The 18,726-nt window shown below is 41.9% G+C and overlaps 1 protein-coding gene across 2 annotated transcripts in view; it reads right to left on the bottom strand.

Annotated features, from left to right (window-relative positions):
- LETM1 (leucine zipper and EF-hand containing transmembrane protein 1) overlaps nucleotides 1-18,726 on the bottom strand; it is a 70,220-nt gene that overhangs the window by 31,297 nt on the left and 20,197 nt on the right. For both annotated transcript variants that reach the window (XM_084626786.1, XM_084626787.1), the window contains exons 4-5: nucleotides 11,977-12,120; nucleotides 7,568-7,705 (exon numbers count right to left, since the gene is read on the bottom strand). In XM_084626786.1, coding sequence (XP_084482912.1) covers nucleotides 7,568-7,705; nucleotides 11,977-12,120 — 282 coding nt within the window. The remainder of the gene's footprint in view (nucleotides 1-7,567; nucleotides 7,706-11,976; nucleotides 12,121-18,726) is intronic.

Raw genomic sequence — 18,726 nt, 5'->3', positions numbered from 1 at the left:
CTGGCATGTTTTACCACAAAGCTGGCTGCTGCCATATGGTCAAGTAGTTGGAAGCACATCCTGGTTCTCACAGTGGATACGAAGTTGACTATTGTAGAAATCTGTGAGCTGGAAGGCAGGCTCTGGCCTGTATCGCATCCAGATGTTCCCCAATAAACTCCAGACGTTGTACCAGTAAATGTCGATTTTTGTATGTTTATTTGAAGGCCGAGGTTCGAGAAAAGGTGCATCAACTTTCATATGGCGTGAACTGCCTAGGGTTTGGAGGGAGCCTTGAGGAGACAGTAGTCTAAGTATGGGAATATCAGAATGCCTTGTGTGCACAGGTAGGCTGCCACAACCACAAAGACTTTGGAGAATACTCGAGGGGCTGTAGAGAGCCCAAAGAGTAGTACCCTGTATGGGTAACGATGGGTCCCCAGATGAATCTGAGGAATCATCTGTGAGCAGGGTGTATAGTGATGTGAAAATACGCATCTTGGAGGTCGAGGGCTGTGAACCAGTCCCCCTGTTCCAGTGCTGGGATAATGGTTGATAGTGTGACCATCTTAAAGAATTGCAGTTTGATAAACTTGTGGAGGTTTCGTAAGTCTAGATTGGTCTCCACCTGCTGGATTTCTTTTGGATCAGAAAATAGTGGGAATAAAAACCTTTCCCTCTGTGTTGGGATGGGACCAATTCTATGGCTCCCAGTTGCAGAAGGCGATTTATTTCTTCTCATAAAAGGTGTTTGTGAGAGGGGTCCCTGAAGAGAGACGTGGAGAGGGCTGGGAGGGAGGTATAGGATTATTGATTATTTCCAGAACCCACCTTGATCATCACTACAAAAGGTTTTTTTTTTTGGTTTTTTGTTTTTTTTCCTTTTTCCTTTTTCTCCCTCCCCCCTGCCGGTAATAGCTCACCTTACCTGAGCAGTCTCGTTACAGTGTGTATGGTAATACCCATTGTTTCATGTTTTCTGTGTATGTAAAATCTCCCCACTGTATTTTCTACTGCATGCATCCGATGAAGTGAGCTGTAGCTCACGAAAGCTTATGCTCAAATAAATTTGTTAGTCTCCAAGGTGCCACAAGTCCTCCTTTTCTTTTTGCGGATACAGACTAACACAGCTGCTACTCTGAAACTTCTCTGAAGTGGTTTGCCGTCATGATGGATAAAAGGGGACTAAACGATCACCAAACCGGCAAGTTGTTAAAGATGGCTGCAGCAACTGGAATGGGCGGAGGCTTCTTGGAGCCAACCAAACCTTCAAAATTGTTGTTTCGATGAAGATGCATGAGAAGTAGCCCACTAAGGCGGCGTCTGTCTGCACTTTGGATGGGATCTCTGTCGTCTTTGTTGCGTTCCATATGACAGTGAGGAGTGAAAGGTGGAGGTTGGGATCTTGGGGTATACCGATATTTCCCCGATGTCTCATCGGCACTGGTGTATATGTGCCAAGAGAGTGGAGTCATTCTAGAGTCCTTTGGAGAATGTAGGGATTCATCAGTGGGCTCAGCAAATAGTTTGGAACCCTCAATGGGTAGATCCTCAACCATGGTCTGCAACTCTTTAGGGAATACGGAGAGGTGAAGCCATGATTCTTGTTTCATTAGCACAGCTGTTGCGATGGAGTGGGCAGCTGTGTCTGCAGAAGCCAGGGAGGCTTGTAGCGCCATGTAGGTGAGAAGGTGTCCTTCAGACATGAGTGCCTGGAATTGCTCCTTCTTTTCATCTGATATGGCAAATGTTGATAGAATTCCCATATTTTAGAATACAGTAGAACCTTAAAGATACAAACACCAGAGTTACAGACTGACTGGTCAACCGGACAACACGTGATACCAGAAGTAACCAATCATGCAGCAGTAGAGACCAAAAATATATAAAAAAAGACCAAATACAGTACTGTACCTGTATTGCATCTTAAAGGTAGGCACATCTGGGCTGCCTGTCCCCACCCCACCCCATGCGTGGGGTAGTCACTTACAGCTAAGATATGAAGATGCTGGGGCTGCCAGCCCAAGGCAGCCAGAGCCAGTAGAGCAGAAGCAGCACTGGGGTTGGAGCCACTTTTACCCCACCTCGGGCGTGGGACAAGCTTGAAAACTCAGTCCAACCAAGGGAAAGAAGCTGCCTGCAAGAAAGCTTCCAGAGCTGAGGAGGGAGCTCAGCTGCTGCTGAAGCCTGGCCTGGAATGTCAGCTGCTGGATCTGGAGCCTGAACTGTGCTTTGTACAGAGTTATGAACATTTCAAAGCACTGACAACCTCCATTCCCAAAGTGTTCGTAACTCTGAAGTTCTACTGTAGTTCATATGATTGTATTTGGCCATAAGAGCTTCGTAATTGGCGACATGGAACTGGAGTGTCGCAGAATATATACTTTGCGACTGAACAAGTCTAGTCGCTTCCAGTCCTTGGGGTGGTATTGGTGTCCCTTCTGGTGTACTGCATTGATGACCAGGGAGTTTGGAGTAGAACGGGGGAAAAAAAATTCTAAGTCCTTATCAGGAACATAGTATTTTTTGTCCATTCACCTGCAGGCTGGCGGGATGGATGCTGGGGTCTGCCAGACCTTGGCAGTGTCCAAGAGGGCCTCATTAATAGGGAGGACTATCCTTGTCCATGTGGAGGTGTGTAGGATAATCGAGCAGCTTGTGTTGTTGCTCTTTGACCTCTCCAGCAGGATCGAGAGAGATGCTCTGATTCTGCGGAATAGTTCTTGAAAGTGTCTGAAATTGCCTGCAGACATAGGAAGTGGTAGCACGATGGCCTCATCAGGGGAAGAGGAGGAGAAGTGGAGCTTCCTTCTGCTGTTCCTCCATCATTACTGAGCCGACATCAGGTGGTTGAGAGATGGATGAGGATGCTGATAGTGCGTTTCTGGCTCTGCTTTATGGACGGTTTGGGAAACTGTGCCCTGTACATAGCCCATGGGTCCCAGAAGGGCCAACGTGGAAGAACTGGCATGTGGGTTGCATCCATGGACGTCTGTACCAGGGCCCTGGTTCGGTTCTGGGTTCCAGATAACACAGACCAGCAGCTGATTGTCTGCATGTGTGTTCTGGATATGTGGGTAGAACGGAGTATTCTTCGTTCTCTTCCTCTTCTTCCTTGCTGGGAAAGGGTGGATTCATAGAATCATAGAATATCAGGGTTGGAAGGGACCTCAGGAGGTCATCTAGTCCAACCCCTGCTCAAAGCAGGACCAATCCCCAATTTTTGCCCCAGATCCCTAAATGGCCCCCTCAAGGATTGAACTCACAACCCTGGGTTTAGCAGGCCAATGCTCAAACCACTGAACTATCCCTCCCCCCAGCATCTTAAAGGTAGGCACAAGAGTGGTGCAGTTCTCAGTGGTGAAGTGGAGTAGTGTTGTGACTTCAAGCGAAAACGTGGGCTATAGGGAGCTCTCTACAGAGAAGCAGAGACTCAGGCATATCAAAGAAGATCAGGTCCCTTGGATATCTGAACTGCTGTGGAGCAGGCAAGCATCATCAGCACCGGTGGTTGTTTGGAAAGTGAAGGAGCTATTGGTGGCAAGGGCAGAATGCATTCCCTCAAGTGGCCAACATATGGTACAGATGGCTTATTTGGTACCAAGATCTTGCCTGATGCCAAGGATTTGGTCAGTGCTGAAACAGCTGTCAGGGATTAAACACATGAAGTTGTCTTGGATGAGGCACTCGGTACCATTTCGGAAACTCTTGCACTGTGCTGCTCGGTCCTGAGAGACAGGATGTCTGCCGCCTGGTGCTGCCCATTTAGGGTCCTTGGACTTCTGTTTAGCTCCAGTACCAGAAGTATCTAGATGGTCATGGAAGCTAAGTCTGACCCCAAGATAGTGAGGCTACTGACCTCGCAGGAAATGGCTTCTCTGAGGTGGTTCCTTACCAGGCGATGCAGTAGTCTGTTTCTTCCTGTTAAGAGTGTCTTCCTGTCTTGGAAGACTGCAGCACGCAGGGGTCGGATGATGACTAAGCCAGGGGTGAGATCCATGCCAGAGAGGTAGCAGGGTGAGGGTCTGAAACTGGCCATAGAGAATGCTCTATGAGGAGAATATTTAGTCTGAGTCCATGGTCCTTTTGGGCCCAGGTGGTCAAGATGGTGCAGTGGGTGCACTTCTGTGCGATGTGGACCTCACTGAGGCAGCAGATGCACTGTGAGTGACTGTCACTCATGGGAAAGGCCTCTCGACAAGAGAGGCACCTCTTGTACCTGGGAGGTCCCAGCACAGTCCCGAGGGGGAGAGCAGGAAACAGGGAAAGCATAAGGTAACGGGAAGGCAGAGTAACGAAAATATTTTATTTTGGGGTTGGGGGGAGGATTAACAGAAAACTGCTAATCACTACGAATGTAAGGTAAGTTAAGGAGAGTCTCTAAACGTTGAGGTAGAAAGGTTCTGCTCTGGATTCTGTCCCAGACCAAAGGCACTTGGACAGGACAGAACATATACAGATGCCGCCCACAGCACGAGACAGGGAGGAGCGCATATGCAGCCCAGTGATCTCCAATCCCAAGGACAGGAGGCGCTGCCACACCTACAGTGCAGCATCCATAGGGATACTACTCAAAGTAGCAGCAGCCCTTCTGCTCGGTCGTCCTGCCTCTGATTTTTTCCTTCCTGATCCCTCACCCCACCTTATGACAGTCAAAATGCTCTGGCAGAAGGAAAGAGTATCAGACTTTCACCCTTGCAGCAGTCAAGAGGCTCTGGTTGACGAAAGCAAGGAAAAAAGGCAAGTGTCCTCCCTTCTGCAGCTAAAGGATCTACAAATTTAACATAAACCTGCTACCCAGAGGCTATGGACTGTGGAGCACCCAAGCAAGGTCTAGGGCAGAGGTGGGCAAACTACGGGGGGCAGTCAGGAAGGAGAGGAGGGGTTGGATGGGGGGGGGTCAGGAAGGAGAGGTGGGGGTTGGATGTGGTGGCAGGGGCCAGTTAGGGGCGGGGGGTCCAGGGGCGGTCAGGGGACTGACAGCAGGAATCTTGGGGGGGTGGGGGGGAGAGCCCTCAGGGGGTGAGGGGGGGAGTGGGGGATTTGGATAAGGGCCGGGCTATGCCTCCATACAATTTCAGTAACCTGATACGGCCTTCAGGCCAAAAAGTTTGCGTGCCCCTGGTCTAGGGACAGAATCCCAGAAGAAACTGCTGCATGCACATATAACCCCAACCAAAGTTAGCATGACAGAGGAGCTGAAATTTCTCAGAATGCAGCCCCTAGACTTCACTGGTGGGAGCTCCCCTCCAGCCCCCCATCTTTCACACCTACAAATTTAGTCTCTCTCTTTCAGCCAGGGCTCAAAACATTACTAGGTGAAAAGAGTTGATGAAACATCCTAGGCTACAGAGGCCATTAGTACCAAAAGAATTTTATAACACAAAACAAAAAAACCCCCACCTATACTTAACTTTTTGCATTTCTCCGAGATGGGATAATGGAAAAAAAAAGTCAGTTTCACTTTTGTTTATACTCCATTTCTAATCAGTGTCCCTGGCAGTCTCTTGCACGTTGCAAAACATTAAAGGGGAATGTTAATTCAAGACAGTTCCCACCCCCTTTTTTAAAATCACAGAAACATTTCTACTGACATTAGGTTCTATAAAGCTTTAAATTTCAGGGCAAATTTGATCAGACAATGTCCCTTTAGTATGGGGCGCATCATAAACAAACCAAGTAGTGCCAAAAGATATATAGCATGTTTTATCCTTAAAAATGCAAGTTCCGTACCTCAGCTTCCCATCACAATCTGAGTGTTCCATTAGTATAGAGGTGTGTACATGAGCAAGACATTGTGTTATTAATTTTAATTGGAATACCAACAGGAAGAGAAAAGTATTTAAGTTTAAAATTTACAGAACTGATCTAAAATATCTTTGCTATGCATTTATCTTTTACTAGCACCTCATTAAATTACTTTAATGCTGTTTAATAATGCTCCCCTTCCCCCCATTAATCCTCCTACAAATCAATTATGTACATGAAAATGATATCATCTGTTTGATAAAAGTGCATGTGTTTCCTTAAATCGCGGAGGCAGTGTGGTCTAGCATATGGAGCTCGGGGATGGAAACCAGTAATTCCAGAGTTCTAATTGCAGCTCTGCACTCAATCTTTTGCAGGGCCTTCACAAGTCACTTAATCTTTCTGAGTCTTGTATCCCCCCTGCACCCTGACAGACAAACCAGGAATTCTTTCTTAGCTCATGGGTGTTGCAATGATAGTGCTTGTACAGTAGTTTTATAGAGTAAAAGACTAAGTCACTACTGCCTGGCACCGGTTAGGTTAGTGACTACTGACATCATTAGTTAAGGTACTCAGATGGCTCCATCAACTTAGTATTTGAGTGTCTCACAATCTCTAATGTATTTATCCTCACGACACCCATGTGAGGTAAGGAAGCATCATTTTACCCATGGAGAATTGAGGCAGACAGATTTAATGACTTGTCCAAGGTCATAGAGGAAGTCTTTGTCAGAAGAGCAGGGAACTGAACACCAATCTCCCAAGTCCCAGGCTTTACCACATATACTGAATCATCCTTCCTTTCCACTGTGACTATTAAGGTATGTAATCACAGCTGTCTCTACTGTTATTATCCCACTATCCTGCCTGTCATTTGTCTGTTTATTCATCTGTTGCATATTAACTAGTTCGTGAACTCTTTGGGGGCAGGGACTGTCAAAATTTGTTTGAAGAGTGCCAAACACAAAGGGGGCCTAATGCCTGCTTGGGGACTCTGAGCACTGCCAAAACAGAAATAAATAAATGCTGCATATATTAGTAAACCCAATGGGTCAGGCAGTCTAGAACCAGACCATTTGCTCTAAAAAAAAAAAAAAAAGAGTGTACTCTAAAGGCCAATTCTTTTGTCTGTACAGTAATTACTATATCAGTCAGGGGTGTGTTTTTTTATAACGTTTCTACACCAGCAAGAGCCCCACGTAGGCAGTTATGCTGGCAAAATAAAAGCTTTCACTAGTATAGCTTACTTCATTCAGGGAACCAGCATAAGCTATATTAGCAAAAGCACTTATGACAGCATATAGCTATACTGGCAAACCTTTTCTAGCATAGACTACAACTAAGTAGGCTGGCAAAAGCCAGTAGGTCTGCACTGATTTCTCTACTATCTCAAACTTTAAAGGTTTATCTGGCTACAATTAAGTAATTTCTAACCAGCTGACCAGAACAGAATTTACATTTTTCTCTCACTTTTCATATTCCATGTCCCTGTGCTAGCCACCGTGTACAATAATATGGAAGCTACTACGCATTCAACATTTGAGAATTAAAATGGAAATGCACTGAATTAAGTGAAAGTGCCACTTGGGATACTGAAGTGAGCTCTCAGCACAATAAATTGTAACTGGAAAAACAAAACTTCTGCGCACCTTTTGCTCAGCATAGTCACGCACAATTCACTTAAGCCCAACATAATGAGTAAAGTCAGCTGACCATGGTATAAGTAGCAACACATTATGCCACAAGCTTAGTTTTCTTCGTCACCGTCTATTGCTTAGTAAGATAAAAATATCAAGCTAATCACTTTTTATGTGAACAGAGTACAAGGTTATATTTTTACCTTTTGAAAGAAGGTAGAAAAATCTTTAGTAACATTTCCTTTGGCTACTTTGTTTTTTAAGGCCATCTCCTCAATAGTGTCTTGAAGAAATTTTGCCACTTCAAGTTTCACTCTCAATTCTTTCTTCAATCTCTCCTCCTATAAAAAACAAGAGCATGTTTGCTTTAAGATGTCCTTTCCACAATTCTACCCATCGAGACTCCCTTCCCCCCACCTGTAAACCTCTCTCTGGATGAGGCTCCAGAGGTTTTTCCAATACTAGAGTATGTTAGATGTCATTACACCACAGCATTTGATCAGTTGCCATTTATTTTCCATCTATAACTTGTTTAGGAAGGACTGACTAGGCAAAAGGGAGGAGGGAGAGTGGCACTCTGTTAAAAATGGCATTACCTGTTTCGGAGTCACTAACTAGGAAGTAAATTATCTTGAATGCTATGGATCCATGGTCTAACAGACAACCACAAGATGGAGTACTAGTTTGTGTCTGCTACAGACCACCGAATTACAGGAGCGAACAGTATGACCAGCTCCTAAAGCACTTATGTGATCCAGGAGATCTTCAATCTGAGTGACAAACTGGACGTCTCAGGCTGCCAGTACTAAAATGTTCTTGAAATTTCTTAAAGTTATCTATAACTCAAAAAGGTTTGCATCCAACACAGGGTAATCTGAATTTTATATTAGATCTCACCTTGACAGCTAAAGAGGAACTGATCACAGAACTAAAAGTTAGTGGTTGCTTAGGCAAAAGTGCTCCTGACTTGATTATTCTGTTTGCACATAATAAATGTAAAGTCCCAACCAGTAAAATGACAGGTTTCAGAGTAACAGCCGTGTTAGTCTGTATTCGCAAAAAGAAAAGGAGTACTTGTGGCACCTTAGAGACTAACTGTAGCTCACGAAAGCTTATGCTCAAATAAATTGGTTAGTCTCTAAGGTGCCACAAGTACTCCTTTTCTTTTAAGCAGTAAAATGTATACTTAGCACTTTCAAAGCAAAAATTTCAAAAAGCTGAAAATTATGGTCAGATCAACTAGGAGAAAATTTTAAAAGAAAAATGTGAATGATAATGGAATACCCATTTAAGAACTTTTTACTAGAAGCCCCAAAGGCTGCAATCTCCCAACTGAGAAAGAAGACTACAATGATTAAAAAAACCCAGCTTAGCTAAGTGGGAAAAGTACAATATACAGATATAAAAATAAAACAAATGGAATAAAGGAAAAGTTCATATCAATCAATATAAATGAGAAAATAAAAAATTTAGGAAATAGATAAGGGAAGCAAAAGACCACAAATAAATCTATGACTAACAGAGTTAAGGACAACCAAAGGGAGATGGGGGGAGGATAGAGGGCTGCCACCTGGAGCTCTTTGTTGTGGGGTTTTTGTTTATGTTTAAGTGTATCAGAGAAAAAATGAGCCCTAACAACTGTATTGGTTCATTACTAAATGAAAGCGGTCGATTTTCCAGTAATGATGCAGAAAAGGCAGACGTGATTAATAAATATTTCTATTCTGTAGTTGGCCAGATAATATATCATCATTGTAAGAGTAAATACTTTCCATTCCAACAGTAACTAAGGAAGGATGTTAAACAGAAGCCACTAAAAAGTGTTTTTAAATAAGCAGGTCCATAAAACTTGCATCCAAGAGTTTTAAAAGAGCTATCAAAGGAGCACTCTGGACCATTAAAGTTGATGTTTAACAAATCTTGGAAAATTGGGGAAGTGCTCAGGGTTCAGCTGATCACCATATTTGGGGTCGGGAAGGAATTTTCCTCCAGGGCAGATTGGAAGAGGCCCTGGATGTTTTTCGCCTTCCTCTGTAGCATGGGGCACGGGTCACTTGCAGGAGGATTCTCTGCTCCTTGAAGTCTTTAAACCACGATTTGAGGACTTCAATAGCTCAGATATAGGTGAGAGGTTTTTCGCAGGAGTGGGTGGGTGAGATTCTGTGGCCTGCATTGTGCAGGAGGTCAGACTAGATGATCATAATGGTCCCTTCTGACCTTAATATCTATGAAAAAGTTCCAGAGAACTTAAAAAAAAAAAAAAAAAAAAAAGTTGATGTTCTGCTAATATTTTTACAGGGATAAAAGAGATTAGCCTGGTAATTATAGGCCTTTCAGCAACCCCAGGCAAAATACTGGAATTGTTAATACTTTTTAAATTATTTTTATTAATAAGAGTCCTGGAATATAATACCAATCAACATGGGTTGATGGAAAATGGGAATATTAAACTAACTTGGCATGTTTCTTTGAAACTACAAGTTTGGCTGATAAAGGTAGTAGTGTTAATGTAATATACTTAGACTTCTGTAAGGCATTTGACTCTACTACATAACATTTTGATTAAGAAACTAGAACAATAGAAAGTTAACATGGCACACATTAAATGGATTAAAACTGGCTAACAGACAGGCCTCCAAATGTAACTGTAAACAGGGAATCACTGAGTAGATGAGTTTCAAGTGGGATCCCAAGGGATCTTTTTGGCCCTATAATATTTAATATTTTTATCAATGATTTAGAAGAAAACAAAATTACTGATAAAGTTGGCAGATGACACAAAGATTGAGGGAATGGTAAATAATAAAGAGGACAGATCACTGAGACAGACGTACCGGCATAACTTGGTAGCTGAGCGCAAGTAATCAACAAGAATTTTAATATGGCCAAATGTAAGGTCAAACATCTATGAACACAGAATACAGGTTATATTTACGGGACGGAAAAGACTATGCTGGAAAGCAGTGTGTCTAAAAGAGACTTGAGGGTCGCAGATAAATCAGCTGAACACTAAGCTCCCCCTGCAACGCTGTGGCCAAAAGGGTTAATGTGAACCTTGCATGTAAAAACTGGTGAAAATTGAGTAGGGAAGTTATTTTACCTCTGTATTTGGCACTAATGAACAGGAACACTACGTCCAGTTCTGGTGTCCACAATTCAAGAAGAATGTTGGAAAATTGGACAGGGTTCACAGGAGAGCCATGAAAATGATTACAAGAGTAGAAGACATACCTTACAGCGAGAGACTTACAATGCTCAATCTATTTAGCGTATCAAAGAGATGGTTAAGAAATGACTTCATCATAATGGAGAACAGAAATCTGATAGAGGGGTCTTCAGTCTAGCAGAAAAAGATAGAGCAAGATCCAACTGCTAGAAATTGAAGCTAGACATTCTAGCTAGAAATAAGAGGCATTTTACTTTTATTATTTAATAGTGAGATTAATTAACCATTGGAACAACCTACCAAGGGGTGGATTCTCAATCACAGGAAATTTTAAAATCAAGATTGGATGTTTTTTCTAAAAGATATACTTTAATTTAACTACAGCTGTTCGGCATGAAACAGAAATTAGTTCAGGGAAGTCCTGTGACCTGGATTATGCAGGAGGTCAGACTAGATCACAAAGATCCCTTTCTGGCCTTAAAAATCTATTTTATGTCATGTTAGTGCCATGTAATTCAGTCTGAATTTAATAAACCAAGGGTTTTATTCAGTGGAACAAGCCAACCTACTCTCCTCTGCATATGATATTTAGGTAAGAGCCACCACTCCTTAGTGTTGCAACTCTTTCCATTAAAAAAAATGATTTTTCTGCCATACCCTGAAAAAAAAGGGAAGATCAACATCTTTTCTTCAGCATCCTGGAGGTATGCAGAAGAGGAGGTGACCTTTAACCATGAATTTCAGTACAGTTGAAGGCTGCATTTTCTCACAAGTTCAATTTTTTTTTTTTTTTTTTTAAGTAACTATCCATTAAAAGAATTATCACCCTTATATTACTGATATTTACTCTCAAGCTTACCTACATCTTTAAATAGGTTTGTCTGGGAATACAATTTTATCAACTTCTGACATAACAGAAAGTTTTGTAAATTGTTAAAACCGAATCCAATGTCTAAAGCACTGAGCACACTTTCATTAGAACTATGTTAGAACTTTTAAAATTGATAGCATCCTCCTAGCCAGAATCGTATATCCCAGCCAGGTTAAACAGGAATAAACTATTAAAACTGTTTTGTTAAACAGGTTTCAGAGTAGCAGCTGTGTTAGTCTGTATTCGCAAAAAGAAAAGGAGTACTTGTGGCACCTTAGAGACTAACCAATTTATTTGAGCATGAGCTTTCGTGAGCTACAGGTCACTTCATCGGATGCTAGCTCACGAAAGCTTATGCTCAAATAAATTGGTTAGTCTCTAAGGTGCCACAAGTACTCCTTTTTTTTGGTTAAACAGTTAGCAATTTGTAACCCAGGAAAATGTTAGCACCCTGCTATCAAGAAACAAATCAAGGCTTTCGCTTATGAAGTTTCAACAAGGAGCAAGTTAAAATTTCAAGTATAGTTTAGTTCTTGTTAAATATTTGACTGATTCCAAGTCTATGCTGTGGTTACCTTCTTAGATTTTGTCTCAAACGTTGAAGGAAGCATACTAGGGAACAGCTTAAGGGCTACTGGAAGCAGAAACTCCATGAACGGGACGACGACGAAGACTAGGAAAGGAACCAGGCGAAAGAGATCAGCACATATCCTAAGGAACTGGGAGAAAAATGAGAGGCATTAATAGACAAGAACAAAATTTTACACAGCAACATTAAAAACAAAAGAATGCTTAATACAGACATATTACAATTTAAACCAGCAAACATGTGTGTTCTATGAAGATATTTCAAATTCTCAGGAACTACAAAATATGATGAGATGAGTTGAGTTGCTCCAAAGTACGGCCCATGCAGGGCTCTAATGATCTCCCCATAGAAATCAGGGTGACACTGTAACAGACAGAATGGGGGCAAGACAAATGCTCTGGCTCCAACAGCAGATATGAGGGTCCCAGGAGGTGAAAAGATGTGAGAGGGAGGAGGCAGGGATGGAGCTCTGATCGCAGTACACACTCACTCAAACAGAGCGGTTGTCACCCAGCCAACAAGCTCCAGCTCGGCCCTCTGAACCATGCAGCAGTAGGCTGCAATATATGGCAACAGGCCGCCTGGTATTCTGGGAATTGTAGACCCCAGACTGCTCAGACGGAGGAGGTAAACTACAACTCCCATAAAGGAGCACGACAGTTTGCTCCTGCATAGTGAACAATGTGCCTTTTTGAAAGAGGTGGTGGTGTACTTTAAACTAGTGGGCAGCAATGGCAGGCACTGAGAGGAGTGTAGTTGTCACCACTGTCTGTCCTTGTTGTGTCTGTGTGTGTTAGAGCTGCGGCGGCTGTGCAGGTGTGTTTGAGTTCCCCACTTGGAGGGCAGCGCTGCACACGAGGGCCCAGGATTGTAGCCTCCTTGCCCGGAGCGAGGACGGAGATATGCTGGGGCAGGAGGTCTCTGGAGAGCTGGGGGTGGAAGGGAGCACTTCGTACAACCCTGCAGGACTGATGCATGGTGACCCGTGGAGCTGGTCATAGAGCCCTGCAAATCTGCCGATATCCACTTTATATCTACGGATATAAATATTTGTAGACCATTTTTGCAGATCGGATACAGATACAAATTTTGTACCTGCGCAGCGATCTAACAATGTGAAATAACTGGTACCATGAGACCAACTTGACCTAGCTGCCAGTCCTGTCCAACACTGCCCTTTCTGACACCAGGCAACAAGCCTTAAGGTGCAAGATACGCTGCAACTACTCCAGTTAAAAGATATGTCTATTTCACCAGTCTACTGTCTTAGTTCAAGGCACCCTGTTTGAACAATTCCTTTAAAACAACCTCAGTGTCACCTCTCGATAGTATACTAGGTCACAAGCAAGCTTCAAATATAGCGAATGTACATCTTGTGAAAGATCCAACAGTACAGCACCTGTGGGCAAAGCTCAAATGCTTCAGACACAGTATCAAATGTGTTGCAAATAAGTGGGGCCTTCATGACTCTCCTTGCTCAATGGACATGCTCAATGCCCTTCTGCCAACTGCTGAATGGTTAAGACATTTAGACTAACGTGCTTGACTTAAATATCTATATAAATGCAATCACAATAAAATAATAATAGGTTTCTTTTTTCTGTAAGCTACCACACACTTCAGTTCAGTGCCAGTATTTCTACAATACCGAAAACTGGTGAAAGTATTTCCAAAGCACATAATGAGCCTCACTGTGTCTCAATAGGATTGTTAAATATCTCACTTAAACCCTAGAAAACACCTGAACACAGGAGATGGTGATTGCTGGTCCTCAAAGCAGCTTTAAATTTCCCTTTTTATTCATTTCTATTTCTGCTTCCGCTCCTCTGCTTACATGCATGATGTACTGGAGACTGAGTAACCAAGAACAAATGAAGTCATTTTTCCTCACCTCATTATAATTGTGATATATATTTAATTTCATTGTAATGCGCACAACTGTTGTAAACGAACCATAGCTCTTCTGGAGTGGAAGGAAATGAAGTGTAATTCTCCAAATCAGGCCGATGCCTTCATGCCAGAATCTTGAACTACCTGAAAAGAATATGTCCCCCCCAACTTTTAACTAACAGAGCATTACGTAGTATACATACACACAAGTCCTTTGTGCACTAGCTGCATGCGTGTTAATTTAAATTACATTAGGGAGTGAAAGCTTTTGCTTTGGCCCTAATGTTGATAGGCTTGTACCAGTTTTATCATGTAAGCCAGGGGTAGTCGGACCGTGGGCCAAATCCAGACCACCAGGATCCGCAAAATCTTTGTATTTACTTATTGTTACCGCAATGTGAAAAATATTTCTCTGGAGTCTGGAACTATACCTTGAACAGGAAGTATATACCTCGATGAAAAACAACTGACTAAGCAATCCAGGTACTTGGCAATGTAGGTCAGTTTCTAAATCTACAATTAAAAGTTGAAGGCCAGGTCTACACTACTGACTTCATAGATAACTACAGCTATGCTTGTCAGCAGCATGACAAGGTATGGTCTCTGACCAAAACAGCTGTGCCAGCAAAAGTCCCCAGAGCAGACACTGGGAAAACCGTGCTATTGCCTATACCAGTTGTTTCGTTGTGGATGGAGGAGCGAGGTGTCTTGGAACAAGTTATAGAGCTAAAGTGCAGTTTGGCTGGTTGTCAGGGTTCCTTCCCCATTCTGAACTCTAGGGTACAGATGTGGGGACCTGCATGAAAGACCCCCTAACTTTATTCTTACCAGCTTAGGTTAAAAACTTCCCCAAGGTACAAACTTTGCCTTGTCCTTGAACAGTATGCTGCCACCACCAAGCGTTTTAAACAAAGAACAGGGAAAGAGACCACTTGGAGACGTCTTCCCCCCAAAATATCCCCCCAGGCCCTACAAACCCCCTTTCCTAGGGAGGCTTGAGAATAATATCCTAACCAATTGGTTACAAAAATCAAAAATCCAAACCACTGGATCTTGGAACAATGGAAAAATCAGTCAGGTTCTTAAAAGGAAGGAAGGATTTTATTTAAAAAAAAAGAAAGGTAAAAATCATCTCTGTAAAATCAGGATGGAAAATACTTTACAGGGTATTCAGATTCAAAACACAGAGGATCCCCCTCTGGGCAAAACCTTAAAGTTACAGAAAACAGGAATAAACCTCCCTCTTAACACAGGGAAAATTCACATAAAACAAAAGATAAACTAATCCGCCTTGCCTGTCTTACCTATACTGGTTGCAAAATTGGAGACTTGGATTAGGATGGGTTGGAGAAGATGGATTTCTGTCTGGCCTCTCTCAGTCCCAAGAGAGAACAACCACGTAAACAAAGAGCACAAACAAAGCCTCCCCCGCCCAGATTTGAAAGTATCTTGTCCCCTTATTGGTCTTTTGGGTCAGGTGCCAGCCAGGTTAGCTGAGCTTCTTAACCCCTTTACAGGTAACAGGATGTTGCCTCTGGCCAGAAAGCATTTTATAGCACTGTATACAGAAAGGTGGTTACCCTTCCCTTTATATTTATGACACTGGTATAATCTGCGTCCACACTAGGAGCGCTTTGCTGGTATAGTATACCATTATAGTTATACTTGCAAAAGTTCTCCTAGATCTGACTGAAATTTCAACTGTGAGATCCTTTTGGAAGCAGCACGTGCTCAGCAACACGTAAAAGTTAGACCATTTTTATTCAGGAGCCAGAAAATTTTAAACATCCAAATTTGAAAGTTTTGATCTACTGTTTGCAGGATCAAAAGTGACTTATTAATTCCCAAAATGGAAGGTTAATGAACACTGCAAAGCTTTAGAAGTTCTAAGTAAGTACAGGAAAATACTTAGAGAGAATTGAAAATGCAGATACAGTACATATGGAATTATTTCCTTTATTCTCTTTAAAAGAATGCAAAACTCAAAATTTATGCTTATAACTCATTAAAATCTCTTTGTACGTATACATCTACGTTTGTTTAAGGTGAAATCCAAATCTCCTATCCTAAGTCCAAGTATAACAATGGAGAATTTGTGCTAATTATACTGTGGTTTGGCCCAACTGATCTCCACACATGATTAAGTTCACTAGCTTCTACAAAAGCAGGATTTTGACAGTTTTACACGAGCAATAGTTTGATTGCCCTAGCCATGTTACTATTGCTCTTAATGTGGTCAGGTTACTTGGATATCTGTTCATAATTGCTTCCAGAAAGGAAGGAAAGGGGAGGCAGAAATATAACTAATTTGTCAGTTGGTGTGAAGATAAGATTTCACCAGAGACTGTCAAGAGGTTTAAGGTTACATAAAATGTTTACTTTAAAAAAAAAAAAAAATCCAACAGTGAGTTTTGTATAATCTGGCAGCGAGATTTTGAAACCTGTTTGACCAACCTGAAATTTTATATTAATCAGAATCACACTAGATTTTAAGATAAATGTTTTAAAGAAATAAGAAAAGCTGCATTAAAAGGGGTGAATAAGTTTTAAAGAAAGTATGTGAAAAGAGTTGATTGTCCCTTGGTTCTAATCTTATGATAATTGGTCATCCAGAAGTTAAGTATTTTGCTGAAATGCAGTAATCTAACCATCTAATGTACCACAAAGCATATTTCTAGTTGGCATTCCTTCACTGTCTCTAGGCTCCATATAATGAAAAGACAAAGCTGTATTTTAAAACTGCAAAAGTGCCTTTTTGTAAATCAGGCCTTTTCTACACTGAAGTTTTTTACACCAGTGTAGCAATCCAACTACTATTCCTGGGGGAATTCTGTGTCATTGTGCATGTGCAGAATTCACAGCCCCTGCAGATTTATTTGCTTCCCCGCAGAAAAATGTCTTCTGACCGGGAAGAAAAGGGAAGCCACAAGAGCGGTCATGCCCCCGCCCCGGCAGTTCAGGCAGGTCAGTTTGGATACCCAGAGCAGCTGGTAGATATGTAAATCACCACTGGCAGGGGAAGAGAGGGGGACTGGGCAGTCTATTGTGGCACGCTCGGTGTGGAGGGGAAGGGCTTTGGGGTGTTTCTGAAGAGGTAGGTGTAGGACAGGCTCTGTTCCCTCAGGCAGAGCCAAATGTAGCAGCCTGCCTGCTTGGTGAATTGTTCCCATTGTTCTTCATGAATTCCCCAAGGAGTACAAAACAGATATAAAAATTTTAAGGCTCCTTTACATTGCCAGAGTGGTGTAAAGGAGTCTTACTGTAAAGGACAATATAACCTTAGAAATGCTTATGGTGCTTTAGGGGTTAGAACTGGTTTAAATTTTTGGAATGAAAAGATTTCCTATCAAAATGTGCTCCATGAGCTGTTTGCTACTGACCTTTTTGGAGATGGCCAGTAGCCAGTAGAAATTATGAGTTTGAGTCCCCAGCCCTCTCTTGCTCTTCAATTGCCTATGATGTAACACTGAGCATATCCCTGCATATATTTGTTGACTAATAACTAGAAGTAAAGGATCAATACTAGCTACATTACTATTAGACAGAGAGGGTTTGGTGATTTTCTCCCATGCTCCCCACTCCCATTCTCCATCCACTGTATGGAGTTTCAATTATTTTGGTAATTTATTTAAACCAACTTGATTATATTGCATTATTTTGACAAAAAAATATGCAGAATTTTAAAATATTGTGAGCAGAATTTTTTATTTTTTTGGTGCAGAATTCCCCCTGGAGTAAACTACAAACACACTGTGTCGGTGTGAAAATGTAACTTACAGCAGTACAAAAACCTGTGTGAAACAAGGCCTTTCATGTGAGAGAAGTACACTTTAGATAAAAGCTTAGACAAGGAAAAAACATGGCAATGCACCAGATCACCAATCCACTGCAAGCAGCACAGTTCAATCACGGCTAGACAACAGCACTTAGGAACAACATATTCTCAGTCAGATCCTGTACAAGCTACCTAAAGACAAGACCAGTCTTTCAACAGCAGTGCTTCTAACTTTCTGTCCTGATTTGCACATTTTAACATGTCAGAAGCAGTGTGGTCCTATGAATAGGATACAGGATTTAAGACAGCTGGGTTCTAGTTCTACCACGTTAACTGAAGTTACAACTTTTGTCACTCAGTTTCCCCTCTATCTGTTGAACAGAGGTAATGACAATACCCAACTTTGTGAATAGTTTTAGATGTACAGATAAAAACAATGAGTACGCACTAATATTATGCATATATGCAAACTATCACAATATAGAATTTATTTTTGTTAATCTAGCAAAGATTGATTATACCATGGATTTAAAACATTTTCGTATCCTCATCAAGAGCCTGATTTTTAGAGCTCTGCACGGATACAAAATTTGTATCTGCATCCAATCCATGATCCACAAACATGGTCTGCAGATATTAAGTGGATAGCTGCAGATTTGCAGGGCTCTACTGATTTTTTTAAAACTAGCTACAAAAAAAAAGCATGCAATTACGGCAACTACATGTGAAAATGAGGTTATTTTCATATTTTGCACAAGATTACCAAACATGCATGTAATCATGGTAGTGTATGCAGTTTAGACAATGAAGACTCTGAATATAGCCAGCTGTGTTTTATTCTTGCTTTAAGAATAAACTCATTTTTTCCCCAAGATTCCTTATTACTATTTTCTCAAGGCCCCCGCATCGCCCCCAAACCCCTCAACTACTTGCTGTCAACTGAACTGCTATAAGAAGTGTTCCACTCACTGATTCTGTCATGCAGGCTGATAAAGGGAAAATTAATACAAGTTAATCAGTACCTTTAGGCAGATTACTCTTGGGGTGCTAAAGAATGTGTCTGCATTACTC

This window comes from Lepidochelys olivacea, assembly GCF_965140295.1.
Source record: "Lepidochelys olivacea isolate rLepOli2 genome assembly, chromosome: 4".
Taxonomy (NCBI): domain Eukaryota; kingdom Metazoa; phylum Chordata; order Testudines; family Cheloniidae; genus Lepidochelys; species Lepidochelys olivacea.
This window is presented reverse-complemented; position numbering and strand designations above follow the sequence as displayed.